Source organism: Aspergillus pseudodeflectus (genome assembly GCF_044049435.1).
Source record: "Aspergillus pseudodeflectus strain CBS 756.74 chromosome Unknown BJX68scaffold_56, whole genome shotgun sequence".
In the NCBI taxonomy this organism is placed as follows: Eukaryota; Fungi; Ascomycota; class Eurotiomycetes; order Eurotiales; family Aspergillaceae; genus Aspergillus; species Aspergillus pseudodeflectus.
In genome coordinates, this window is record NW_027263832.1 from 1 (window position 1) to 27,106 (window position 27,106).

General features: G+C 53.7%; 12 protein-coding genes across 12 annotated transcripts; 9 read left to right on the forward strand and 3 right to left on the reverse strand.

Moving 5' to 3' along the window:
- The first annotated feature begins 493 nt into the window (after positions 1-493).
- BJX68DRAFT_245197 (putative quinol monooxygenase) lies at positions 494-1,149 on the forward strand. The gene is made up of 3 exons (XM_071041461.1): positions 494-618; positions 713-828; positions 959-1,149. The coding sequence occupies exons 1-3, from the start codon at positions 559-561 to the stop codon at positions 1,086-1,088; spliced, it is 306 nt and encodes a 101-aa protein (XP_070894637.1). The 5' UTR covers positions 494-558; the 3' UTR covers positions 1,089-1,149.
- A 2,066-nt stretch (positions 1,150-3,215) lies between these two features.
- Positions 3,216-3,686, reverse strand: arp1 (scytalone dehydratase arp1; the record flags this gene model as incomplete). The annotated part of the gene is made up of 1 exon (XM_071046857.1): positions 3,216-3,686. One exon carries the CDS (start codon positions 3,684-3,686, stop codon positions 3,216-3,218), a length of 471 nt encoding a protein of 156 aa, XP_070894638.1.
- Positions 3,687-8,337: 4,651 nt separating this feature from the next.
- On the forward strand, positions 8,338-9,306 carry BJX68DRAFT_271024 (EGFR-like transmembrane domain-containing protein; the record flags this gene model as incomplete). Its single annotated transcript, XM_071046858.1, has 2 exons — positions 8,338-8,585; positions 8,679-9,306. The coding sequence occupies 2 exons, from the start codon at positions 8,338-8,340 to the stop codon at positions 9,304-9,306; spliced, it is 876 nt and encodes a 291-aa protein (XP_070894639.1).
- A 1,222-nt stretch (positions 9,307-10,528) lies between these two features.
- BJX68DRAFT_271025 (glycoside hydrolase family 3 protein) lies at positions 10,529-11,094 on the forward strand (the record flags this gene model as incomplete). Its single annotated transcript, XM_071046859.1, has 2 exons — positions 10,529-10,680; positions 10,788-11,094. 2 exons carry the CDS (start codon positions 10,529-10,531, stop codon positions 11,092-11,094), a joined length of 459 nt encoding a protein of 152 aa, XP_070894640.1.
- Positions 11,095-12,351: 1,257 nt separating this feature from the next.
- On the forward strand, positions 12,352-14,063 carry BJX68DRAFT_278573 (LLM class flavin-dependent oxidoreductase; the record flags this gene model as incomplete). The annotated part of the gene is made up of 1 exon (XM_071048570.1): positions 12,352-14,063. The coding sequence occupies exon 1, from the start codon at positions 12,738-12,740 to the stop codon at positions 14,061-14,063; it is 1,326 nt and encodes a 441-aa protein (XP_070894641.1). The 5' UTR covers positions 12,352-12,737.
- A 172-nt stretch (positions 14,064-14,235) lies between these two features.
- Positions 14,236-16,107, forward strand: BJX68DRAFT_278575 (transcription factor domain-containing protein; the record flags this gene model as incomplete). Its single annotated transcript, XM_071048571.1, has 1 exon — positions 14,236-16,107. A coding segment is annotated over one exon (1,872 nt), but the record flags the coding sequence as incomplete, so codon positions are not given.
- A 101-nt stretch (positions 16,108-16,208) lies between these two features.
- On the reverse strand, positions 16,209-17,729 carry BJX68DRAFT_258014 (major facilitator superfamily domain-containing protein; the record flags this gene model as incomplete). The annotated part of the gene is made up of 1 exon (XM_071043454.1): positions 16,209-17,729. The coding sequence occupies one exon, from the start codon at positions 17,727-17,729 to the stop codon at positions 16,209-16,211; it is 1,521 nt and encodes a 506-aa protein (XP_070894643.1).
- Positions 17,730-18,025: 296 nt separating this feature from the next.
- BJX68DRAFT_278580 (HpcH/HpaI aldolase family protein) lies at positions 18,026-18,960 on the forward strand (the record flags this gene model as incomplete). Its single annotated transcript, XM_071048572.1, has 1 exon — positions 18,026-18,960. The coding sequence occupies exon 1, from the start codon at positions 18,160-18,162 to the stop codon at positions 18,958-18,960; it is 801 nt and encodes a 266-aa protein (XP_070894644.1). The 5' UTR covers positions 18,026-18,159.
- Positions 18,961-19,444: 484 nt separating this feature from the next.
- BJX68DRAFT_271030 (RidA family protein) lies at positions 19,445-19,892 on the reverse strand (the record flags this gene model as incomplete). Its single annotated transcript, XM_071046860.1, has 3 exons — positions 19,445-19,669; positions 19,719-19,792; positions 19,841-19,892. 3 exons carry the CDS (start codon positions 19,890-19,892, stop codon positions 19,445-19,447), a joined length of 351 nt encoding a protein of 116 aa, XP_070894645.1.
- Positions 19,893-20,379: 487 nt separating this feature from the next.
- Positions 20,380-21,770, forward strand: BJX68DRAFT_278583 (uncharacterized protein; the record flags this gene model as incomplete). The annotated part of the gene is made up of 3 exons (XM_071048573.1): positions 20,380-20,751; positions 20,832-21,420; positions 21,494-21,770. The coding sequence occupies 3 exons, from the start codon at positions 20,380-20,382 to the stop codon at positions 21,736-21,738; spliced, it is 1,206 nt and encodes a 401-aa protein (XP_070894646.1). The 3' UTR covers positions 21,739-21,770.
- A 701-nt stretch (positions 21,771-22,471) lies between these two features.
- On the forward strand, positions 22,472-23,970 carry BJX68DRAFT_278586 (FAD-binding oxidoreductase; the record flags this gene model as incomplete). Its single annotated transcript, XM_071048574.1, has 1 exon — positions 22,472-23,970. One exon carries the CDS (start codon positions 22,472-22,474, stop codon positions 23,876-23,878), a length of 1,407 nt encoding a protein of 468 aa, XP_070894647.1. The 3' UTR covers positions 23,879-23,970.
- Positions 23,971-24,310: 340 nt separating this feature from the next.
- Positions 24,311-26,081, forward strand: BJX68DRAFT_278590 (flavin-containing monooxygenase). The gene has a single exon (XM_071048575.1). The coding sequence runs from the start codon at positions 24,351-24,353 to the stop codon at positions 25,980-25,982; it is 1,632 nt and encodes a 543-aa protein (XP_070894648.1). The 5' UTR covers positions 24,311-24,350; the 3' UTR covers positions 25,983-26,081.
- Positions 26,082-27,106: the final 1,025 nt, after the last annotated feature.

Consider the following 27,106-nt stretch of genomic DNA (forward strand, 5'->3'; position numbering starts at 1 on the left):
AAAAAAAACAAGGAACAAATCCTGCAAAAGCTCAATTTAATAGGGTAAGAGAAACAGAGTTACTGTGATTGGTTGGCAGCGTATATGTTGGTTAGCCCGATGTATGCGAGGCTGACGTGATACGGCCCCTCGGCAGAGGATGTTGCCCATTCGCCAGGGGACAAATCGTGTAAATGTCCATGGTTTGGTGCCACGTGGATGCGGCGCCCCGTTTGCTGATTCCTGAACAGGAGCTGAGATTGGCAAACCTTGGCGAGCTGACTGCTGCCAGGGGGCCTAATCGGGTTGCAAGATGCGCTAGGTGGTGGAATTCCCACCAGGCGGATAATATCCATGTGGAGGCCGTGTTTCTTAGCCCCCATATCTACTATCGAGTACATACTAGCTCGTGGCTTGTGAGTTGTGGGTGCGGGCGCGCACAGAGGTCACTAGTGCGGCTGAGGTTTACACCCAGCTCTGGGATTATTTTAAGTCTCACCAAGCACCCCTCGTGCATGTTTCAGAGAAAGAAGCTCAGGTTTCGTGTTTCTCTCAAATTGCAGACTACTACCAGATAAAATGTCGGACGCAGTCAACTCCGTCGTGATCCATTATCCGAAACCGGAGAAAATCCAGGAGGTGTGTTATATCTGGTTCTGGACGGAGTTTATCATAGCGGATTGAGGATAGCGAGGGAGCGTTTCACTGGACTAACGACAACTCCGACTGATAGTTTCGAGACCTCGTCCTCCGCGTAAAGAACACATTCAAGCACTTCCCGGGTAACCCGTACCACCACGCCTTTGAAGTCGGAACGGGCGAGGATGTTGAGATTGTTATTTTCGAGAAGTGTGTTCCCTGCTTATATCTAACGCCCTGGTTCCCCTGAATTTGGCTCAGATCAACTATGATCAACCCGTTCCTTCCTTCTGTATATTGCACAAGCGAGGCGCCAGCTAAGAAACTCTTGCAATGCCAGGCACAAGGACCAGGAGTCACTAGACCGCATACATCAGTCATCAGATTTCAAGGAGATCACCGAGCTTGCCGGACAGCTCATCAGACAACCACCGCGGCTGATTCAGGGCGCGCCGCTGCCTGGATTTTAGGGCAGTAGCAAAACCGCCGCAGCGGCGTTTTTGGTGGATAGTCAGTGGGTGTAGTGTAGGCGTCGATAGTGTGCACAATACAACGAGAATGGGCAGATGAGACTGTTTTTCTCCATTCCATGACGTAAATTCAAGTTGTTCTAGGATTCTGCATCTAAAGAATAGACGTATTATGCTGCTTGGCCCTAAACATTCGCAATAGCGGTCCGCACTTGCACCCGTACTCGCTCTGAACGGCCGGAATCGCGCATTATCCTACAACCCATGGGAGTTGACAGGGCCATCGGGAATGAATAGGGGAATAGTGGTAACCGTTTTGAACTTCGAAGGGTATGTATTAAAACCAAGAAATGCCAAAGATAGGGTTGTGTCAGCCGGAAGGTCCTCCCAGCGATGATCCAATACGACAACTCAGCCAAGCAGATCACTCGCCTGCTTAAGACAAAAGGTTTAGCAATTAGAGCTATTTACTATTATAAAAGTTAGCTAGTTCCTCTTTCCTATTTAGGCTTAGCTTTATTTAATTTTTCTCTTATACTTAAATATTATACTTTCTTACTATATATTTAAAATAATAAGGCCTTTAATTTCTCTTTTTTATAACCTCTACTTTTATCTAGACTATAGTTATAAGCCTAGGCTACTTGGAAATTAGAGCCTTAAGATCTGTTAACAATTCCTTTTGCTCGTGGATCAGTCATGGTCTCACCTACTAGGGGACTTGGAAATGCATCTAGGGAGCCCTCCTAATAAATTTCCTCCCGCGAAAGGCCCATGCAGTTAACGTTAACGCGGAGGGGCAGAATTTGGCGTGAAAAGAGATCATGAGCTGGAAGTTACAGCTACTACAGAATCTCTATTAATTTAATAAATAATTACTAATGACTCGACTGGATACTCCACTGCTCAGTGAAGGACTAAGCTTCGAGAAATAGAAGTTCCAGGAAGAGGTGCAAGATACTGAAGCTCTATTAGAGTTCTGCAAGCATGCCAGCGCTGAATTGAACCAACCACGGATGAACTATTATAAGGATGTCACTGCAGGAGACAATAGCCACCTAGCGGTGGTAACAACTCTTAAAGACCTCATCTCGGCTAAGCGCATCAAGTCAGGTAACGGGTCAAAGCTTGTACTGGGACAAATGTCGGATGATACTTTGAAGAGCGTTTTGGTCAATCCTACGACTCCCAATGTGTACACGAATAATTCACCTAGAATAGGAGGACCTGTGGAATCAACGCAGAAAATGATGGTTTTTTTAGGCCAGAAACAGCCGCCTTTCCACCCGTAACTTTGGAAGCACCTCGCCTCGTTAATCATTATTACCGAGCCATGATGTTTGGCGCTTATTTAACTGTCATTCCCTTGGGTTCCACCCGCGACAAAAACGACGCCGAAAATGGCTCTCCGCCCTCCCGCTTCGCCCTGCCCGGCCGGGCGCTTACAAGATGCGCCTTCTCCACCCTGGCTTGATGTCCTCATATTGCTTCAAGGCCGAATTCAGCGGTTGCCAGCGTTAGCCCGGCTATTCCTTGTATCTATTTCCTATTGTAATTAGCCAGATACCCATCATTTCTTCTATATTTAGTGCAGCTTCGATGTGAAAGCCTATGAATCAGACCTTTTGCATTTTGGTTGTAGGGTGCCGATAATTCCGTACCCCGCAATCCCCGACATCTTCTCATCTTCAACCCCACAACCCCCCCCCCAAGTCGACCTCGTGAACCCTGCTGCCTGTTTTTCCAGATTCCGCTCCTGGCCATTCGTCTTGGCGTTTCCAAATGACACGCCTACCTGTGCTCAGGGTGAGGAGCACCAATACTGAACTGGTGCTATCATTTGCGAAGAAACTTGAGCAAGGCTGGAAATTGTTCCGTAGCCTTGGAGATGGGTTCCATGCCATTGAGGTTGCTGGATATCCCCCAGGATAAATTTCTTTTGAAGGTTAGAGCCGCTAGAGATAAGCTTGCCAAATTTATTTGGACAGGCTCCCAGCGCGGTGACTCTAAATTATGGTTAACACACAACCCCGGCCATGAATGTATGCTCAAACATTGGAGGCTCGGGATAAGCTCATTATCGATCGGATAAAGGCATATAACTGTATATGCTGTATTCAAATGTAACTAATCTCCTTTGAAAACAGCCCCTATATCCCCTTCAATCCACCTCGCCCCAACCGTAAGCAATACGATCCTCCAAGCGCCCCCTTCACTCAACTCGAACTCCATAGTATTAAGACCATACCCATTTGCATTAAGAGTCGTTGCACCGACATCCTTGGCCGAAGGTCTCCAATGAGCAGCTCGAATCTGAAAATGCGCCCTCCATCTCGTTTCCGAAAGCTCGGCCCACCGGCATGCGCCGATAAAGTGCTGGGTTGTTATATTCGGATTTCCAAGACGCTCCGGGTTGGAAACCCATTCGATGAATATGTTCGGTGGACCTGATGTGACTTTGACGCCACCGAGGGCCCCGTAATCAATTGAGACTTCTGGTGCGAAAAGACTGCGCAGTAGAGGCCAGGATTTTGTGTCGATGCTTTCAGCCCAGTCGTAGAGAATATTCTGGCACTGGAGTAGCGGAGCGGCTGACATTGGAAGCGTTATATTGCTTTTATTGAATTTATTTTCTTCGCTTGTAGGAGGTGAGAAGTAGAAAAAACAAGGTTTAGAAGTTCCGTTTATTGATATAATGGGAATTATGCCAGCACTGTGATGGGATTAAAGAGGGATACTCATATCAAGGGGGCCGATAGGAGCTTTCGGTCGACTCCAATGTTGGCAAACCCCTCGCAAGCCACGCCCCCACCCCACCCCTCACTTCTAATGCTAAGCAATACACAGCCCTGGGGGATAGATAATGTCATTGTAAGCGGGGTCAACGCGCCAGTCCCGTCCCAGCGCCGCTCCAATGGGTAACCGACAAGGGCGCTATGACAACAAAGCTTCAAGGTTCAGAAGGGATCGATTCGATATGACAGCGGGTAACTAGGATCTAGACACAAACGAATCGCTGGAGGTCTTCTGGGAGCCAGTGGGATACAGGGGTTCTAACGGATGAGGGCTTTGTACGCAAGGAGGCAGGCGAACAGTTAGGCAGCAAGGCGCCCTAGCCTCCACACAGTATCTTCACAGCAGCTTCCTAAAGTGGAAGGAGAGGCTGATCGTTAAGGCGGCTTCAACCGCCCGGAAACCGCTGAAGCGGCTGAGTCGGTGAGTGTTTGGAGTGAGGTATCTAGCATCTAGGGTAAGCCAGTACTTTCTAGGTATACAGGATAGAGAGAACAATATTAGCAATAAGCAAGGCGCACTACCAAAATGAAATCTAGACAACTTTGCATGATGGTGCACTTGCTTTAAAGTGAAGTAAGGGGATCAGTGCAAAAGGGTCACAGTGCTACTATAGGCGGGATCACCCAATGGGTTCTATTATCAATAACAGGTATTGCAAGCTCAGTATTGGATCGAGTAGCAGATCTGGAAGAGTAAAAGGGGCAGTTTTGGCTTGGCTTTCACCACAATTATCTATAGGGACGAGATGAAGAGAACAACAAGGATGATAAGTACAAAATAGAGGAGTTGAACTAAAGGTAAGAGAGAGAAAAGAGGTTAAAAGGGCATGGCAAGCTTCTATGCCAGAGAAACAGAATATCAGGTTTACAGAATATTGTATTAACGCGCCTAACTCAAGCAGCAAAACAAACCTTATAGCATAATTCACAGGTCCAGGTATTACATGAATATCATGACCAAACTTGCAGACTTGCATTACTTGTATTCCCTGGAATATCAGACCGCAGTGAATACTCAGCCACCATCCCCTAGAATATAGTCTGAAGCTCAAGCATTATATTTGAATGGAAATAGTAGAACTCGGTCAAGATAGACAATATATAGTATAAGGTTTCCCATCAGAATATTATCGAGCCCACACTTGAGTAGGCCGAGCGAAATTCTGGATGATATCACCCACTTCTCCGGAGACTGGGAAATGCCTATTGAGTAAGATGAAGCTTAGTTGTGAATTTGGCTGAAACACCAGCTTCATGGCGTTGACATGGAAGTGCCTGGCTGCCGCACTTGGACTTCGTGCCGGAGGGAGCGACCTGGCCCATACCGATTATGGAAATCCCTTCCCTCTTTCTGCTCAATGTCTATCGTAACGTCCTCACGGGCACCATGCTAATGAGTGATGAAAAGCTGCACTGTATCATCCGACATTTGTCCAAGTATTTGCAATGACCCCGATCCTGTCGAGATCCGCTTGGCATTCAGCAAGTCTCCAATAGTGGAAACTAACACTTGCTGCGCATTGTCTAAAGATTTAACGTCTTCAAATATATTTACTCAAGAGCTCTCGGAGATACTGGAGGCGTCTGCGAAAATATTCAGATACTAAGCAATGATCTCGCTCTCTTTCTTGATTTCCTGCACGTCGCACGCAACCTAGTCAGGCATTGTTGGATTCTTACTACCCCGCAAGTTTGCTTCTAGTTGATTCAAACGTTCTCGAAGCTGATCCGAGGCTATACTCATGTTCTGGATTGAGGAAACAAGATACTTTTGGGCCAGTTGCTGGACTACGCTAAGATTAGGGTTCGCTTGACGTGTGTCATGTGTGCCAGTGGTTTCTCTAGTTCTCGTCTCACGTTGGGACTGAGCCTTCTCAATATACTCGGACACCCGGTTATAGATGTGGAGGCAGTCTATTATACTTTGCTTTTCATCTTCTGTCTTTTGCAATTCTTCATGTCCGAGGGTAGCGTCGGACTCGTGTAAGGGCTGGTTGGTGCTTAGCTTCCCTTTGAGCTTGCCTAATTGATCATGGAGGTCCGAGATAGTATTTTATATCAAGTCCTTGTATTTATGGAGTACTTGGCGGGTGACTACACTAGACTGGCTGATAACAAGTTAGGACTGTCTAGGACAGGAGACTCGACGTTATAACTTACAAGGTTACGCCAAAAAGCGCGATTCGTATGGTTGCCCTGTAGTTGGCAAACACATTTCTGGAGCTGCTGATGTTCTCACCCAGATATTCAACTCTAGTCCAGCCTTGCAATCGCCCGTCCGAGTTCTTGACCCACTCGGCGATTTCATTGCTTAACTCCTTGCAGGCAGCACCACATTGTGATAAAGGGAGGCATAGGGCCGGGAGCTCTGATTCATACTCCACAGCCACATTTTTCAGGACCTCGAGCGACTGTGAGAGAGCCTGGACCTCGTCCCGCAGTTGTCTAGCCACCCGCTGACTCGGCCGGAGACTCTCAACTGTCTGGTACAGTAATTTACTAGCCTGGAGAGCAGATCCAGAAACGCAGGTTTCCCCGTTTTTGTGTCCCTCAGCCCTATGTACGCCGCATATTCACGTGAGGTATTATGAGTCAAAATATCTTATAGCGATACTGCACTAAATTCATAGGGCTCATCCGACTAACAGAGTACACAGCTCGTCCAAGGTTCCCGCAGGGGCGCTTGCAGGTCAGCCACGGTCATTATTTCGGTCGCTCGAGCCGTTCAGCCTTAGTAATGGTCGTCTTTCATGGTCTTTGCATCACGTGTTTTTAGAACGACTCAGATGAGCTCTGCGGAAGCTCGAATGAGCTGTGTCCACGGTACCAAGTTCTGTCGCTCGAGACAAAACCGGGTTACATAAGGCTCTTTGTGAATCAGGTGACGCTCGAGCGAGGCAAAATATATTGCAACTCGAGTTACCTCTAGGAGGACAATATGGAAATAAATTACCATTATTACTTTGAAAATAAAAATTGCCAAAATATGGGCTCGCTCGAGTTATTCTGACCTAGTAATCAACTGAGACACTCATCGTAAATTATGAGCTCTGCGGGGAGTACGCACTTCACCCGAGCTTCCGCAGAGCTCAGCGGGGTCGTTTTTTCGGTCGCTCGAGACGTTCAGCTTATCAGGTAATGGTCTTGGCATCACCTTTGTTTTAGAACGACTCATATGAGCTTTCCGGGTGGCTCGGATGAGCTGCGTACACCAGCAGGTGATGTTGGAGCTCGTGGCGTCTGTAATATTCCGCCCACTGCCAGAAAAACAAGAAGGTACGGTTTATTAACTCTAGTAGTAATACTATACTAAGTCTATCTAACTAACTAAAATAGGAAGTAAAATAATATAAGGAAATAACCAAGTAGGCGCTAAGCTGTGGTCACGTGCTTTCACTGGCATGGACCACTAGGTCTCTCCTACATCATAACAATTCCAGTAATAGACCGCCATCTTTAGAGATCTCAGTGCTTTTCGAATCACCTAGATGCATTTCCATCAGTTGGCTATAACAATTACGGCGCAGTCAGTATCAACCATGGTATCGAGACGCTGGTTGATTTGGGGACCCAGCAACGCACGCGGCAGTCACAGGATCTTATATATGAGGTAATTCACAGAGCTTCCAGATAATCAGTTTTTCTTCGCGAACTAGGGCTTCCAGTGTGCCTATGTACCTACACTTCACGGTTCCTCCGACTATAGACAAACAATGCCTCGAATTTGACCTGAACGGTGAACACAGAATCTCTGCTCAGTGCACCAAGTCAGAAACAGCATCGAGGCCCAAAGGACAGTATGTGTTTCACATACTCGACAATCTCGAAGGCCTATGGCCACACGAATGTCGTCGAGTATTGGCTGGGTCAACACGGTTGAAGAGAATGAAAGCGCCCAAGGTCTTGCAGCCTCTTGAAGCTCCGTCAATGCCTCATCGACATCCAACATAAGCAAGCCTCAGCGGTTAAAACTCTGCAAATATCGCGTACCCTACCAACAGGATGCCGTCTTCGTTTGTGAATATCGAGGGAGTGTTTCGGTCCCTGTACGGATGTTCGTTGGCCATCGGTTCGTCGAGGCGCGCGAAAGGCTGCGACACCATGAAGGCGTCTCGCACCGGGCAAACTATATTTGGAATGGGGTTCAACATTTGTCGTGCTTGTATTGGTGGCGCCGTCCCACGACCAGATGTCAGACTCGTCTGTAGGGGTCTGTCAAGTTTTCATCCACATACACTGAGAACTCTCCGCGTTCTGGTAGCCGCCCAGCGCAACCTACCCTGACGCCAGCGCAACGTGGTGCAAGCAAGGCTGCGCGGCAAGAGGAAGCAGGGTCTGATCCCACAACCTTGCCTCTATAAATCCATTGAGAATATTTTCGGGAGACCTATTCATTTTTTCCTCCTTTCGATATCCATCTCCAGATCCCTCGATATGACTGTCCCTGCTAGAACATGACGCACTACACTGATTACTTCTTCACCTCCAACCTAACCGACTACATATGCCCGAATTTTGGGACATTCCAATGTCGGCCGCCGAATGCATGCGCCCGCGAGCCCTCTACGGGAAAACTGTACTGCTGCGATCACATGGACGGCAGTCACAGTGTATGCTGGACGATACCCTCGCCGTGCGAGAACGATGGCAGCACACTTTCTTGCTCAAGCTGGGGCGTTGATTGGTGTTGTGATTATGACACGTTCGTTCCACCTCACCCCTTTTCTCACATTTAAGGCGTGGTGTTTTTCTTCTTGGCCAAGGTTCCTCTCTAACAACTGTCTACGGATTCTAGAGAGGTCTGCACGCGCACAACTGGCCAGACGAATATCTGCTGGAACAAGGTAAATAGCGAGGTTGGATTGATATACGAGGATACGTTGAACAAACTGTATTCCTCCTTGATGACGGATGACCCGTCCGCGACGACGTATGCGTTCGATCTGCCGTCGATGCTTCAGACCACAGTGTCATCGTCGTTCTCTTCGCCTCCATCTTTCTCGACATGGTCGCCAAAACCCGAGGGCTCTTCGTCCTCCGTTTTGACCCCCAGTACGCTCGGAATCCCGACAATGGATGGCAGCACGACGACCACCCCGACACTAGGTCCCAACACGGGCAATTCGCCTGACCCTGGGTCCCTCCCGTCCTCGAGTTGGTCCGGCGGCGCCATCGCAGCGATGGTGCTCGCAGGCTGTATCGTTGTGGGGACCGTCCTTGGAGTTATATTTCTCCTACTAGAGCGACGCAAAAGCCGGGACATCGTCAGATCGGGGGCGGGATCGGGAGCGGGAGCGGAAATACCGGAGCTTGATGATACACGACCCGTGGAACAGGTCTATGAAGCAGATGGCCATTCAATACGCCCTCCACTAGACCCATTGGGGCCTCATGAATTACCCAGCGGCGCTTGGGCCCTATGATACTGCCTTCCTACTATTTCGGGTCGCCAGCCGCAGACGAACGAGAGAAGGAGAGAGAGAGAGAGAGTTCAGGCGTTCCTAATGCCACAGACATCCCAGTGAGATTAGGATATTCCGATACGCTTGCTATGATGGAAAATTGTACTTAGTTATCAGACTGCAAACACCTAATATCTTCGCTCGACCCACACAATGTACTTTACCTCCAGTTCGAAAAGAAAATGATCATCCTAACTTCCCACCTTTACATCGTTGGCCACACCTCCCGCTCCTTGTAACCCGAGCCCCGGTCTGTATAGGCACCCGTCCCAAACGGGGTGGGGGTCCAGCACAGATGACAGCGATGCCAATCCAGTGATGGTGGTAAGTTACCAAAAAGAATCCAACTGATATATGTTATTTCTGAAGCACAGCTTGGTCGTTGAGATAGGCCGTCAAGCTGATATGCAATCAACAAGACACACGAGAGACTATCTAGCTCCCACACAACAGGCGCAAGGCTGATTGACAAAGTATCAGAGCTCAGGCTCTTGACTTAGCAGACGAGGCGGGGCACTCTGGCCTATCAGACACTCCACTCACGAGTCTCGGAGCAATGAGCGCACGGGGCGTCTTGTATGACCCGTTGTATACTTATCTAGCGCTCAACGCGAGCGACGATCAGCAGTTTGCTCGGCTAATGTCCTCGGGTGTGGCGTGCGGAAAAAGCCACCAAATTCGATGTCAAGGTATGGCCATTTCGACTCGGCTCTGCGACCAGGACAAAGGCAGGCTATGGCCTCGACCTCGTCATGATCTGCTCGCATTATCTACTATGTCAGGAACAGCGCGGTCATATAACCTCTATCCCGTCGCCGACTGTACCGCGGCCCCCAACCCCCAGGAGAACGGCACACTTGGAAAACTGACTCAGCCGCGATGATCAACCACCCACATAAAAGAGAAATCCCCTGGAAATGACCCCGATTATTATTTCCAGGGTCTTTTGGCGCTTTCTTCCCGTAGCCGCGCCCCCAGCGTCCGTCACATAACTCCCGCAACATGATGACCTACGACGATTTTTACTTCACCTCGAACCTACACGTTCGCAATCTTCACTACCGGGACAGCAACCCACAAGACAAACGGAGAACACGTCTTCCACAGGCCGCAAGAGCCCGTTCTGCAGCGTGAAGCGTTTTACTTCTTCCGTGCTCAGCTGGAAAAATAATATACGCACCCAATGCAGTCTGGGCAGAAGTACACGGTCACTCTCGAGTCCTGGGCGGCAGACCCTAACGTCGTCAAGAACAGCGTCGGCGCCGAGGTCGTCCAGGGTCCCGGTCTCGGATTCATCAAAGAGATTAACATCCTAGCCCAAGTCGCCCGCGCAGCGTGAACGGCAGCCAAAAGCAACAGTCGCAATTGCGTTTACCGGAACGACCGACGAGTTCAAATCAGAGGGTTACGACCGCGAGACCATGGACCTGACGCCTAACCAGTACGAGCTGGGCCACAGACTGTAGTCGTCAACTACTGCGGCTCGCCCGTGACGATGTCTGTGTTCGACGATGTGCCCGCCCTTGTACAGGCCTGGCCTGGTTCGCCGGCCAGGAATGCGGTACTGCGATTGCTAGAGTCCTAACAGGGCACACGAACCCATCGGGCCGTCTACCGTTCACGTGGCCCCGACGCCTGGAGGACAACCCATCGTTTGGCAACTGGCCGACGAACGATAGCGATGAGATCTTCTACAGGGAGTGTCTGTCTGTGGGATACCGCTACTATGACCAGCCTGGTGCACCCTAACCGCTGTTCCCCTTTTGGGCACGGGCTCTCATATGCATCCTTTGAGCTGACGAGCCTGAAATTCGAGGGGTCGACGACCCTGCACGCCAAGACAGCTATCAGAGTCGCATGCGATGTCAAGAATACAGGATGCCGTGGCGGAACGGTAGTCGTGCAATTCTACATCCTCCAGTTGAGTGACTCGTCCTCTGCGTCCACAAGGTCCAAGGTAGAAAAGGAACTAAAGCTTTCACCAAGACCTTTGTAGCCGTGGGCCAGTCGGTGCGGAGAGGCGAGTCGCTGGATAAATATGCCGTCAGCTACTACGACACGCGATTCTCGTGCTGGCGGGCTGACAAGGGAGAGTATGAGGACCTTGCTGGGTTTTTGTCTGACAATATTGTTGGACGGGTGTCATTTACCGTTGGGGAGGGGTTTTGCTGGATTGGTCTGTAGGGGTTAGGTGTTAGGTACCTGGTCGAGATGGTTCATGTGCAGGCAACATCCATGATCCTATACTGGAAACACATTCGTAGAACAACTTGAACTAAGTTCCAAAATTACACGTACCGTTGGTATTCTTAAACCCAGCCCCCCGGTGCAATAAGACTGAGTATGACCTTATGGAGACAAATTCTCCTAGGTACCACTGCCGCGCCAGACGATTCATTGACGCTGAACGAGCCGAGTCGCTTCGCGTTGGGAAGTGCTACTTTGAAGCTGCCCAGAGACGGCTTTGCCTTGTGATGTCTAGACTTGGGATTATATCTGCTCAGTGTCTTTGCTTAGCTGGGTATGGCTCATGGGTGGTGGATGCAGATGCGGAACCAGTTCGTCTCGGCGCGTTTGCTGCTTGCGGCATCGAGGGCGGGCCGGCGTAGAGATGCCGCGGGGCTGGCACGCGGCTGTGGAGAAGATGAATGCGGCAATTGGGGTCGGAAGGGCGATTGTGAAGCTTTTGAGACTTACCGGGGTGTTTTGGCGAGGTTGGATGCTGGGTGGGTAGCGTGGGCCCTGACGACATGAGGGGGTAGTGGTGGGTTATCTACTTGGTTTGGAAGTATTGTTTTTCTCTCTAAGAGAATGTAGATAGTAAAATGACCAGGGTCTAATGCTGAGCCATGCTCTACACAGTGGATACTGGCTTTACTTTACTTTAGTTCTCGGGCCCTAATTCTACACTGGAGGCTTCATCCCGCTCAACCACGATCGTCAGCCTCGCCCACTGCACGGGCTACCGGGTCCAGACGTGGCCTGTGGGGTGATCTACATTTAGTCCGCCGACAACACCATCGAGAGGGGCATATATGATTGTGAGAAGTGAGATACCTGGTATGGATCTCGCTCCTGTGATTTGGTCCATGCGAGCCCTGCGGATTCACTCGGCATACTGTATCCATCCGTCTTACTCTCCGAGAGTAGATGGAATAATCCACTCCGGTGAGGACCTCGGCCGGTGTAGATTTTCTTTCTCATCTACTTGTATGCACGTCAGCTTGATCATCGCTGCCCCTCATGTCGTGATCGCGATCCCGATTACGCCATTGCTACTGAATTTGTAATCCACCATCACGACCAAGCATAAGTATACCTCGACGTCGCTCCTCATCTCACAGACTCCAATCCCACGGAACTCTAGAAATCAAATATCCAAGATCACCAAAATGCCCGACAAGCAACTCCACCTGACGGCCTTTATGCGCCCCGTAAGCCTGCACACGGGCGCCTGGCGATATCCCAACTCGTACCCCGACGCCAACTTCAACCTGGCGCACCTGAAATCCTTCATCCAGAAGCTCGAGGCCGCGAAATTCGACGCGTTTTTCATGGCGGACCACCTCGCCGTCCTGAACATGCCCGTCGAGGCTCTCAGGCGGAGCCACACGGTTACCTCTTTTGAACCGTTTACTCTTTTATCAGCGCTGTCGCAGGTAACAGACAAGATTGGCCTTGCAGCAACAGCCTCGACGACATATGACGAGCCATACCACATCGCGCGGCGCTTTGCGTCACTGGACCACTTGAGCGGCGGCCGCGCAGCGTGGAACATCGTGACAACCGGCAACCCAGAGTCCTCCAAGAACTTTGGCAAAGACGAACACCTGCAGCACAGCGACCGGTACAAGCGCGCGCGGGAATTCTACGACGTCGTCACGGGGCTCTGGGACAGTTTTGCGGACGACGCATTCATCCGGGACACCGAGAGCGGGATCTTTTTCGACCCCGAGAAGATGCACGTTCTCAACCACAAGGGCGATGATTTGTCTGTTCGGGGTCCGCTGAACATTGCGCGCCCTGTGCAAGGGTGGCCTGTTATCGTGCAGGCCGGACAGTCGGAGCCGGGAAGGCAGCTTGCGGCCGAGACGGCCGAGGCGGTGTTTTGCTCACCCCGGGATCTCGAGGCGGCCAAGGCGCTGTATGCGGATATCAAGGGGCGGGCGGAGGCTGTGGGACGGAAGAGGGAGCATCTGAAGATTTTGCCTGCGGCGCTGATTATCGTTGGGGAGACGGTGGAGGAGGCGAGGGCGAAACGGCTTGCGGTGGATAGTCTGGTGCACTATGACAGCGCGATTGCGTCGCTGTCTGTTGCGCTGGGGACCGATGCGTCCGGGTTCGATCCCGATGGGCCGCTTCCCCGCGATCTCCCCGAGACGAATGCGAGCCATACGAGTCGGGCCGGGGTGTTGAAGCTGGCAGAGGACGAGGGGTTGACGGTGCGACAGCTGGCGCAGCGGTATGGCGGGTACTCGGGGCTGGCGTTTGTGGGGACGGCCGAGGGGATTGCGGAGGAGATGGAGACGTGGTTGAGGGAAGAGGGGTCAGACGGATTCACGGTGGTTTTCCCCTTTCTGCCGCAGGGGCTGGACGATGTGACGCAGAAGCTGGTGCCCGAGTTGCAGCGCAGGGGCGTCTTTAGGCAGGAGTATACCGGGTCGACGCTGCGGGAGCATCTGGGGCTGCCCAGGCCGGCGAATCGATTCTTTGAGTGAGGAGACATGGGTGGCAGTGGGGCGGAGATAGTAGCTGATAGCTGCAGATAAGCGATGACTGTTTAGCAAACACGAGATAACGGTTGGAGCACTTGGAGTAAGCGGTCCATAGCCGGCGGAGATGCTCCGTGCGGGGATTCATTCTTCTCCTTCCTTCCTCATCCCCAAAATGTCCCTTGCGCAGCCAGTCAAGACCCCCTACCAGCCTTTTCAGTGTCTGATCTGCCAGAGTCGCTTCACTCGGCATGAGAATCTCAAGCGACATGCTCTCCTGCATACTCGGTCGCAGGGGGAGGGTTCGTTGCCCTGCGACTTTTGCGAGGCGACCTTTTCCCGGCCGGACCTGCGACATCGCCACATGAAGAGAAAACACCCAGAGCAGGAGCAGAGACGGGCAAGGAAGAAAGCACAGCGGTCGCCGGAGAAGAGTGTCTCTCCTGCAGACAGCTACAATTTTGACGAGAGCGTACAGCCTGTCGATCAGTGGCAGGAAGAATACACCCAGTTTGACCATGCGACAGAGACTCCTCGCATCGAGGGACACTCCAATGTGATGGACCTGAACAGTCTGCTCGACAATTTCCAGCCAGTCGACAACTTTTCTGGTTTCTACCACGGCCACGACACGCCTTCTCCCCAAAACGAGTGGTCCCCGAGCCCCAACCAAGTCGCTCATGGCTGCAAGCTCTTCTTCGCCCACGTCGCCCACTTTGTGCCCTTCCTCCACAAGCCAACCTTTGACCATAATCAAATGCCTCTACATTTAATCCTCAGCATCCTATCCCTCGCCTACCAATACGGCCCAGACCCCGAATCCACCCACCCAGCCTCCGGCGCAGCCCTATCCCGCCGCTGCTTCCACCACGCACGCACCCTCATCACCCCGGAAGACGCCGACATCTCTACGGTGCAAGCCTACCTCCTCCTCCAGATCTGCGCGATGATGTACCTCTGCGGTGCCGACTCGGCCCACGGCCTGAAAATGCACTCAATCACAATCCCGCTCGCCCGCAACGTCGGCCTCATGCAACCGATCCCCCTCGAGTCCGCCGCAACCCAAGACCTCGACACCCTCTGGCGCGCCTTTGTCGCCGCAGAATCTCACAAGCGGACACTCTTTGCCCTGCACCAGATTGACGCCCTCTGGTACCAGTTCCTCTCCATCCCGCGGTCGATATCGCATCTCGAGATCAAACATGACCTTCCGTGTCCAGAGGACCATTGGAATGCAGCTTCCGCAGCAGAATGGGCGCATAGGCAGCTGATCGCCGGTCGGGGCCAGGGGCCTGGGCTTCAATACGCCGACGCCGTCCGCCGGTTCCTCTCGCAGGATACGGAGCTGAACAGTGTGTCGGCCTTTGATCCGTACGGAGCAATCAACATTGCCCAGTTCCTCATCTCGAGCGCCCGTGAGATCTCCGGCTGGTCCGCGATGACGGGGATGCTGAGCATCGACCGATTCGGCGCGCTGCGGTCGTCGCTCGTCGCACTAAATCCATTCATTTGCCCGTCTACGACTACAACAATCCCATCCACACCAGATACAACATCTGCGCCCGCAGCCACAGCTCGAACCGCCCCTCCATCAGCAAATCTAACCCCATGCACCTCCCTCTGCCCGGCAACCTGGCACACAGCCATGATCGAGCTCCAGATCTGGTCGCCCAGCCACACCTCGGGGATCATCCAATCCAGCCTCGACGCCGTCCTCCACCAGAGCAGCTACCTCAGCCCCTCGGGCGAGATCCTCTGCGAGGAAATCACCGTCGCCGCGATCCAGGTCCACGTCGACTGGTTCCTGCGGTACCTGGACGACACGGTTGAGCCGCGCGGCGAGGCCCCGTGGGTGGCGCTGTATGCGTACAAGGCGTTTTTGATCGCGTGGCAGCTCGTCAAGGGGCGGTTGCCCGGGGCTATGGGGGTTGTGGGGGTTGGGGATGGGGATGTGGAGGGGGCGGTGCGTTGGGCGAGGGACGTTTTCGGGCGGAGAGGGGGGTGGACGCTGGGACGGTTGATTTTGGGGAGTTTGGAGCAGTTATCTTGATAATCTTTGATAGGAATAATACTAGTATATCTCATGCTATCCTGTGATCTACGTAAAAAGTCTCCCACCATATCACAGCTCGCCCGACAACCCCCTCTCGCTCAATACATCTCATACCTCCACCCCAACGCAACCATCTCCTCGGTAACACCCCCTCTGATCGCCTTGGCCACCTCGCCCGGATCCCCGCCATCCAACCTCCGATTCTCCCTGCGGACGAGCCACCGATAAACCGTCACCGTGACGGCGAGCAAGATCCCGGCCCCCATCAGCGTCCCAAACGCCGCATAGAACCGCGGCGGCGCATAGTACAGATAGCTCGCCCAGATGTTCGACGTGCCGCCAATGGCATTGACCAGCGCCGACGCCGCCGCGCGCTTCGAGACGGGCCGCGCCAGGTGCAGGTTGATCGTCTTGTACAGCAGGAGCTGCGGGCCGACGGAGGCAAAGGGGAGGATCATCATGGCGAAGTACCGCGCGCCGACGTTGTCCGTGCTCATGGGGATGATGTACATGACCACGGTGATGGCGACGCAGATGAGGATCAGTGGGTAGACGGTGTTCCGGGAGTCCGAGTACCACATGATCACGTAGTAGACGCCGCCGGCGAGGATGTAGGGCGGGGCTGTCAGCAGGAGGGAGAGGGTGCGGCCGAAATTGAGGCTCGCGACGAGGGTCGGGAAGTAGTTTGCGATGCTGCCCTGGGTCTGCGAGAGCATGTTGGCGAAGATCATGAGCAGGAGTTTGGGGTCGGAGAGCGCCTTGACGAAGCCGCGGAGGACGGACTCGGTCTCCGTCCCCTCAGCGGCGCCAGCTTCGGACTCGATGCGGTAGACGGCGAGGTCGCGCTCCAGCGGGGTGAGGAGGCGGCTGTTGTGCGGGAACTCGGGCATGATGAGCGCGCAGATGACGCCGATGCCGACGGTGGCCGAGCCCTCGATGATGAACAGCCACTGCCACCCGGCGATGCCCTGGATCCCGTCGAGCTCGAGGATCGCGGCGGCGAAGAGGCCGCCAAAGGCGTTGCCGACTTGCTGTGCAATGTACAGCCCTGCAATGCGTTTGCCCAGTTCAGCCTTGGTGTACCACGCGGAGAGGTAGTATATCGCGCCGGGGAAGAAGACGGCCTCTGCGGCGCCGAGGATGGCGCGCACGGCGAGGAGTTGCCCGTATGTTTTTACCGAAGCTGTTGCAGCGGATATTCCGCCCCAGATGACGACCGCGCAGCAGATGTACATGCCCGGTCGGGAGATCTTGATGATGATGAGGTTGGAGGGGATCTGGAAGGGGAGGTATCCGACAAAGAGGATGGAGACGGCGGTGGCGAATTGCTGAGTCGTCATGTTGAGGTCCTCCATGATCCCCTGGAGCTTCGCGGCAGCGAGGTTCTGCCGGTCAATGTAGTTGAGGATGTACAGGATCCCAATGGTGGGGAGGACGACGAGGTCGACCTTGCGGACGACCTTGCGGTTCAGGACGTCGATTTCCATCTCCGTCAGCCCGCGCAGCGACTCGGGCATGCGGTTGTAGGAGGCGGCGGCGGTGCTGTCGTGCAGCTGGCCCTCGGCCGTGGAGGCCTTGTCCTCGTTGTCGAGGACGGCGGGGAGGGGCTCTTTGTCCATGCTGGCCATGGCGATGCTGATGCTGACAATTGAGGAGCAGCGAGTGGGTAGTTTCTCGTCTGTCGCGGGCATGATTTTTATATGTGTTTGGGCCTGTTATCAGGTGTATACTCCGAAACAGGCCTATCTTCCCCGGACTCGTGACTCCTGCAGGTTGACGAGACTAGTCGGCGTTTGATAAGACTCCACGTTCGCGTTGGGTTTAGCGCCTGTCAGGACCGGAGGAGGATCGGAGGAGCTCCTCCCGTGGGGCGATAAGCGGTCCTCCTCCAGTCCGAGGCTCCTCCCTTTGCTATCGATAATCTGGTATAAAGGAGGGGAATATAGATAGTGCATGTCTAGTATACTCATCATCAAATACCATACATTCCAATCACTCCCCGCTCTTTTACTTGTTTAGAAACGAAACAAAAAAAGAAACACCCCCAAAATGTCCTACCCAACCCCCCAAACAACCACCATCCAAAACCCGCGCCTCCGCCTCCTCAACGCCCTCCGCAACAATGAATACCCGCTCATGACCTTCATGGCCCTCCCCTCGGTGCGCATGGCGCAGATCGTCGCCCTCACCGGCGTAGACGGCATCATCATCGACTGCGAACACGGCCACATCGGCGACGACGCCATGCACAACTCCGTCGCCGCAATCTCCGCCCTCGGCGTCTCCCCCATCATCCGCATCCGCGGGCCCGCACACGACATCATCAAGCGCGCGCTCGACACCGGCGCGCACGGGATCATGGTGCCCCAGATCAACAACGCGGATGAGGCGCGCGCGGTTGTTGCAAGCTCCAAGTTCCCGCCGCAGGGGGTGCGCGGCCAGGGGAGTGCGTTTCCGGCGATCGGGCATGGACTGACGACGCCCGAGTATATGAAGTCTGCCAACGAGACGATTGTCACCATGGTGCAGATTGAGACCAAGGCGGGGGTGGAGAATGTCGAGGAGATTTGTGCGGTTGACGGCGTGGATCTGGTGTTTATTGGGCCGAATGATCTGGCGCAGAGTCTGCTGGGCTATGTCCCTGCGCGCGGGGACGAGCCAGTGTTTGTTGACGCTGTGAAGAAGATTGTGGATGCGGCCAGGAGGCATGGCAAGTGGGCGGGGCGCATGGTGAATAATGGCAGTGTGGCGAAGAGTGAGCGGGCGACATATGATACGGTAGCCATTACGGGGGATACCAAGGCGATTCAGAATTGGTACATCTCCGAGTTTGAGATTGCGAGGTCATAGATGGTGATTTACGATGTTATGAATAGACTTGTGCATAGAATTTCAGGTATTCGGCATGGACCACGTTACACGTTCAACTCCCAGGAACTTTACTCCGTACTGCTGAATAGATACTCTGCATTCGGGCATCCCAATTCGCTGGTGATGAAGACGTGGCTTGTTCAAGCGCCTCTGTGCTGTCTCACACGCTTGTTTCGTGGGAAATGTACACATGCCACGGCAGGGATCCGGTCTGTCGGAGATGCTCCGATTGAGTCTTCAGGGCCAAGCTGAGCACAAATTCCATGCAAGTCCTTACGCCCGAGCCGAATCCTACCTCTAGTGCTCTGGCCGAAATGCGTTACAAGGTCACAAGATAAGTCTGGGTGCCGACTACTGTTACGCACGCCCCCAGATACCCTATCGTTACATGTAATCATCGTGTACCCGATATATTCCCATGGATCGAATAAATCTACGTCATGCATTTTAGTCTATAAACAATCTAAACCTGCGCAATACACTCAATCTCAATCACCGTCCCCTCACCGGGGGGCACAGCCTGCAAGCACGAGCGCGACGGCATGGGCTTGGGCAGGAAATCAATGTAGACCTCGTTCATCGCCGCAAAATCCTTCATGTCGGCCAGGTACACATTGTACTTGACGACCTGTTCGAGGGAGGAGCCCGAGAGCTCGAGGACTTCTTTTAGGTTCTGCAGGACGGTGCGCTGGAGATGGTCAGAGTTGGTCGGGAGAGAGGAGGGACAGGAGACGGACAGTGGCTTGTTTGATTTCTCCAGTGGCGGTTTGGCCCGCGAGGAAGACGAGGCCGGGGACTTTGACGGCGGGGCCTGGAATGTCTTAGCAAGGTATGAGAAAAGTTAGAGGAGGGAGCGTACAGTTGTGAGGCTTGGGAGGGAACTTTTCGCTGGAGATGAGTTGGCGGGACATTTTGTCGGGTGTGTGTGTGGAAATGGAGGTAGTTGGACTTTGAGCTTGTGGATGAATGTGATTTGGTTGGGGTTGAAATGTCCGTGCGGTTCCTATCGGTTTAAATTAACCCAGTAGTTCCTCTTATCTTGAAAACTGGAGGAGCTCAGTGATCGGCAGGAGGAGCTGCCCCGAGTTGGAGTCGTGGGAGGAGCTCCTCCCTGCACTCTCCTTCCCCACACGAGCTAAGAACCCCGCTAGGCGATAGCACACGGCTATCAGAGGAGCTCCCAGATATCAAAGTCTGGAGATAGGGGCGGAGGAGAGGCCATGGTTAGTGCACGTATGTTTGGGGCAATGTCGCATGAGGAGCTCGCGTGGACAAGTCGACAGGCTTCATATGATCCGGATCTGACCATCTTTCACGTCTATATAACAACGAAACTAGACTCGCCGTAGTCATCGCATACTCCAACCTGAGCAATCTCAACCTCAACAGATAGCAAAAATGGCCCCCGCAGCCCCCTTCAACCCTCCGGCCGCCGACCTCCCCGGCAAGCCCTTCGTCCCCGAATGGAAGCCGCCTCCCATCACAAAACAAACCGAGGGCTTTGCAACCCTCAAGTCGATTGATCTGTCGCTGCTCGACTCCGAAGACCCCGCTGTGGTCGACAATTTGATCCAGCAGGTCAAAGTTGCCATTCGCGATGACGGCTTCCTCTTCCTTGAGAACTATGGCGTTTCCCTCGAGCAGCTGCACCGCCAGTTTGCGCTCGCGCAGTATCTTTACAACAACATCAGCGAGGAGGATAAGGAGCGCCTTCTCTTTGATCCCGATACGGGGAGGTGGTCTGGCTACAAGCATCCCTATGGGTTCAAGGTACCTACATTCTAATTCCCACACATGCACACCAAATCTCTCTCTCTCATCTCATGCACGTCTAACATCCGCATTCCCAGCGCCACCGCGGCCCCGCCGACGGAATCGAACAATTCAACTGGTACAACCGCGAATGGTCCGACCGCAGCAGAATCCCCACCTGCCTGCACCCCTTCATGGACGAAATCGAAGCCTTCTGCAACTACCTCACCAAGTCCGTCAACCGCCGCCTGCTCACCCTCTTCTCGCGCGTCCTCGAACTCCCCGACAACTACCTCTGGGAAAACGTGCAGTCTCACGGCAGCCCCACGGGCGAGGGCTACTTCCGGCACGCGCTCTTCCGCCCCGTGCAGAAGCAGACTGAGGAAGCATCCAAGGGGCTACGCATGCACGGACACACGGACTTCGGGCTGACGACGCTGCTGTTCTCCGTGCCGATCTCGTGTCTGCAGATTTGGGGCCGCGACGAGCAGTGGTACTATGTGCCGTACAAGCCCGGGGCGCTGGTGATTAATATTGGGGATACGCTGGAGATTGTCTCGGGCGGGCATTTCAAGGCGACGAGGCATCGTGTGTATAAGCCGCCGGCTGATCAGCTTAATGAGGAACGGCTGTCGCTTGTCCTCTTTAATAGTTCGGTGGGGGATTTGCGTATGACGCCTGCTTATGGTGAGTCACCCGCTCCACTCCCCTGGCTCCTCTTTTCCTTACATGACATGACTTGCTGACGAAAACTCGATAGACTCTCCCCTCATCCAGCGCGAAGGCTGCATCGAGGAGCAAGGCGTGTACAAGGAGTTCAAGCGGTTAACGGAACAGGGCCAGCTCGTCCCGACGAACAAGGAGTGGCGCGAGATCCAGATTGCCACGGCGACGGATCCCACGGATACAGTGCATAACCGGGTTGGGGTCCACCAGGTTGTCATTGATGGCAAGATTATGCATCAGCGCGAGTATATGGGGGTCAAGGTTGTGCTGCCGGTTTGATTTTCACGTGTATTTTTCGGGGCCAGTTTGGGTGGGGAAGAGTGGGGGTGTATGTATGAGGCTGAAATGATGTTTTTTTATTGTTCTTCTTTTATGAATCATGGTTATATCGGAAATGCTGCAAGGTAGATAAGGGGACGTGGACAGTACACTGTAGAAGCTGGTCAACAGAGGGCTGATGTAAGTGGCTGCGCAAAATAGGGCCGAGGCGCAGCAACCCCATGCAATAGGATAGCAAGCCAGGACCATGGATTTTAAAAAGCCTGGCTATTGGTCAGGCGTACACGGAGTATCCATTACTTCGCTAAGCTTATATTGGTTTCGCCGCCTCGTAGACGTGTTCGTACCCGATACGCATACGCTCCCCGCTCGTCGTCCTCCTCGCAAATCCTCCAGCCACCAAGTAACTACCCCGCGACCATCATCCCCACAAGTAGCTAGTCGAGGTTATATATAGACCACGCGCATCCTTTTCTTACGTAGCCCTTCACATGGAGATGTCTGCCACCACGTTGATAGGCTGCAGCAGGGGCTGATTTAGATGTTTAGGGCCCCCCAGCCTAGCAATCCAAAACTACGTTCACTCCGCTGGAACCTCTCGCAGAACTGCCACTTATCAGGCCCTCTCGCCTCCTCCTGCTGCTGCTCTACACCCTATAAGTGACTCTCTAGGACATAACCTGCAACCGAACGAACCCATACGCTCCAAAGCGTAGGCCCAAAGATATCCAACATGGCCGACTCGGCGAATCCAACCCTAACGGCCCTCTCCACCTTGGCCTCCCAAAACCCATCGATCCATTACATCCCCCCATCCTCTCCCGACTTTGACCAGCTCCGTTCAATCTACGCACACCCCGAACTCACCCCGCTTGCCATCCTCCGCCCAACAACCGAATCCGCCCTCGCAGCCACAGTTTCCTTCCTGGCGAGCAACAAAATCGACTTTACGCTCCGCGCCGGCGGCCACGATATGCACGGCCGCTCCACGAAGAACAATACCGTCTGCATCGATCTTCGTCTCCTTAATAAGGTCGAGCTTGACTCCGCCACCTCCACCGCAACCGTCGCCGGCGGCGCCCTAATCCGCGACGTCGTAACCGCCCTCCAGCCAGCGGGCTACATAACCCCCATCGGGTCCATCGCCTCCGTCGGCTATGTCGGGTGGGCCATGTACGGCGGGTACGGGACGTACAGTTCGCGGTTCGGGCTGGGCGTGGACCAGATCGTTGCTGCGCGGGTTGTCACGGGGGCCGGGGAGATTGTCACCGCGGACGCGGGCGCGGGCGCGGGTGCTGGCTCGGAGCTCCTAAAGGCGATTCGAGGCGGTGGCGGGGCGTTTGGGGTGATTGTGCAGGTTACCATTCGGGTTTATGAACTCGAGAAGATCCTCGCGGGGATCCTGGTTTTTGATTCGGCGGATCTGCCTAAGGCCGTGAGGGAGTTTAGCCAGGGTTATCGGGCGCTTAGCAGTGAGGGAGTGCCTGCGGCGCTGGGTGTGCATCAGGTTGTGTTGAATTTCCCGACGCCGACCTTTGGCGTGCTGGTTATGTGGTCGGACGAGGATATCGCAGCGGGCGAGAAGTGGGTGGACAAGATCTGCAGCCTGGCGCCGGTCGTTTCGCGAAATGTGGCCCCGACGACACCGCTGGCCTGGCTCGAGGAGCAGTCCAAGCTCGTTGCACAGTCCACGCAGGGCCGTATGTGGACGGTGAATCTGCGGCAGATTAGCGATGAAGTTGCGGGGGTTATTAGCCAGTTTACGAGTCGGTTCCCCGCGGATCCGCATGCGCTGTTTGATCTGCATGAGCTGCGCGCCGCGTCTCCCTCCGCTGCGGCATCCGGGGCAGGGAAAGACTCGGTCTTCAACGCGCGCGATCCGCACTTTGTGGTCGAGATCTGTCCAACAGTTAGCGACGAGGGAAAGCTGGAGGGTGCGTTGGCCTGGGGCCAGGAGTTCTGCGATGCGCTAAAGGCAACGGACAAGGAGAATATCTTGGATGCTTCGTATGTCTCTTTTCTGGCGGCGGACGAGTTTGATCACCAGAAAGTTTACGGGGAGGATCTGGGCTTCTTGAGGGATGTCAAGGGGCGCCTTGATCCGGGGAACGTGTTTCGCAATGCGATTTCGTATTTGTAGGGCTTGGATATATTAGACAGCGAAGATAATCAGGCACATGCAATTGCAGCTTAGATCCATTGAGGCCGTTTAGTTTCGAGCATGCCCGCCCAGATCTCGGTCTTGGGTAGTACAGACCTCCATCATCAGAGTCCCCAGAATTAGCACTGCAGCGCGGCCCCGGACCCCATTGTTCAGCCGTGTCCGGGTGAGTCATTCTTCAGCCCCAGGCCCGCAAAAGAGCTCCAACCAATCAAAGCAGCTCAGTAAAGTAGACAGCGTCCAACGTGACCGTAGCTTGACCAGAACGGGTGCTATACAGCGCCCATCGCGGCAAGATCCTCGGATGTAGACCGACGGAGCGTCGGGGCCATAGGAACGTGTCCTTCGCCGTTCGGGGATACATAAACGCGACCTTTGCTTTTTTTATCTTGCATTTATCCTCTTGCAAGCCACAGCTCTATCCACACTCATCACCGTTGTATATGGCGAAATGTCTCATCGGAATCCTTCTTACGACATCCTCATAGTCGGCGCGGGGTTCTCGGGGATAACCCTCCTGCACACCCTCCGGCAACACGGCTACACCTCCTGCCGAATCTACGAGTCCGGCAGCGACCTCGGTGGCGTCTGGCACTCGAATACATACCCGGGCTGCCGAGTCGATACAGAGGGGTCGATCTACCAACTCTCCATCCCGGAGGTATACTCGACGTTCTCGTTTAGGGAGAAGTACCCGTCCGCCGACGAGATGCGGCGGTATTTCGCGCACGTGGAGCGCGTGTTGGATGTGAAGAAGGATGTCGAGTTTGGGGTCACGGTTGCGGGGACGTGGTTTGATGCGCACGCCGAGGGGGAGCGGAAGTGGAGGGTTGAGACGGGGGATGGGCGCGTGACGCATTGTCGGTTTCTCATTTTATGTGTCGGGTCGAGTTCCGAGAGGTATGTTCCTGATATCCCGGGTCTGGAGACCTTCAAGGGGCAGGTGTGTCATTCGGCGGAGTGGCCGAGGGGCGGGGTTGATGTTGCTGGGAAGAAGGTTGCCATTATCGGGACTGGTGCGTCAGGTGTGCAGATTATCCAGTCGTGGGCGAAGGAGGCGGAGAACCTCGTTGTCTTTCAGCGGACACCGAATCTCGCGCTCCCGATGCAGCAGGAGGCTCTCTCGCCTGAGGCTCAGAGGAACATCACAGAGGAACTCCCGCGGATTTTCGCGGACCGCCAAAAGACATGGAGTGGGTACCTCGACGAGTCAACCCCAGAGAAGACATTCGATGCCAGTCCCGAAGACCGCGAAGCCCACTTCGAGGCCCTGTATAAGCGCGGCGGCTTCGCGTTCTACCTCGCCGGGTACAGCGACCTGCTCACGGACGAAGCCGCGAACCGCGAGGCTTACAATTTCTGGCTGAAGAAGACGCGCGCGAGAATCACTGATCCCCGGAAGAGAGACATCCTTGCGCCGCTGGAGCCGCCGCATCCAGCGGGCGCGAAGCGGTCGTCGTTTGAGCAGGATTATTTCGAGCAGTTCAACAGGCCGAATGTGCAACTTGTCAATCTCCGCGAGCCGGGGCAGGCGATCAGGGCTGTGAGGTCTGACGGGATTGAGGTGGAGGATGGGACGGTCTACCCTGTCCATGTTATTGCGCTTGCGACGGGGTTCAATAGTCTTACGGGGAGTTTGACGTGTATCCCTGGACTGCGGAATACGTCTGGAATTTCGCTGGCGGAGGAATGGTCTAAAGATGGCGCGAGCACATATCTCGGCTTGACGCGCAGAGGGTATCCGAATATGTTCCTCTGCTACTCCGTGCACGGACCGGCCGCACTGAGCAACGGCCCAGCATCAATTGAGATCCAGGCGAAGTGGATCGTGGATGCGATTCGCAAGATTGACGAGTCGGGTCTGAGCTATATTGAACCTACAGAAGAGGCGGAGAAGACGTGGAAGGCGACGGTCAACATGATCACTGATATGACGCTGTTTCCCAAGGCGGACTCGTGGTATATGGGGGCGAATATTCCAGGCAAGAAGAGGGAGATGCTGAATTTTCCCGGAGGGTTGCCGATGTATGAGCAGATGTGCCGCAAGGCGTTGGAGAACTGGGAAGGGTTTGTTACTGTATAGACAAAGCGTTTTCTGTCTGTGCATCTTTGCTTGTTCGTGCCAGATTTATGGATACTAGGGTGAGATATGTATCCTCGAAGTATATATCTACCAACCAACAATAGCTTAGAGGAATGGTTTATGTACATTCTTTCTACTTCGCATGATATGCGCTGAAAAGCAGCATGTTACAAAGACGACTCCAAGCATTGATCACCGCCACCGTGAATGAAGAGGCCGGCGAATCTCCAGGCTTCCAAACTCTGAGGGACACCGTTAGTGACTCTGTTTACTTCAAGTGTTCAACGGGTGGGATTCGCGAAAAACACACGCACGCATTGTATAACAGTAATCAAGCATCCCCATTTCAGCAAACGCTTCGGGAAACAGATACGGATGGGCAAAGTTAGGGTTTATCATCGTTCGAAGGTTAGTGAGCGGGTGCGCCGTCGCCGTCCGTCGCCGTCCTGGAGGTTTGCTACTGATTAGATCTCTACAGGCTGGTCTAATAAGAGAGCTCTCAAAGATATTGAGTTCTTACTCCAGAAACATAGACGATGGTTTTGGTCGCGGGAATGCCGATATATCGCAAATAGGGCGACGATGAGGGTTGGTATCGAGATGAGAAGCGTGACCAACGCGAGGATAGCCTCGACCGACCATGCCATGCTAAGCGAGATAGGTAACAGTGTTCTTTCCCAGAATATGTCTCTAGTGAATTGCCAGAGTAGCAACCCGTTTCTAATAAAGTCAGGATAAAATTCAAAAACATTCTCTGCACTGGTACTTATACCTTGTCGTGCCCAGCCAGCCGGCGAGCACTATAAACCATGCCGGTATCCTCAAATTTGCCGCTGCGGACTAGATAAAGGTTGAAGCTGCATCCTGCGCCCCGATTCGGGGTTACTGACGGGCTGTGCACGCCCTCGTATTGGCCAGCCAAGCATTTTCCAAACCTGTCGCTCTGCATGGCGCCAACAAGAAAATCGGCAATGCAAGGGCTCTTGAACTTGCGGGGCTGATTTGGGATGGCTGCTGTATGCACAATCTCGGTATCGGTAGGATGGGTCTCGAAATTGGAAAGCTCGCATGGCTTCTTCTTCACCTCTGCATGTCACCAAAAACAGAAATAACACCCAAGAACT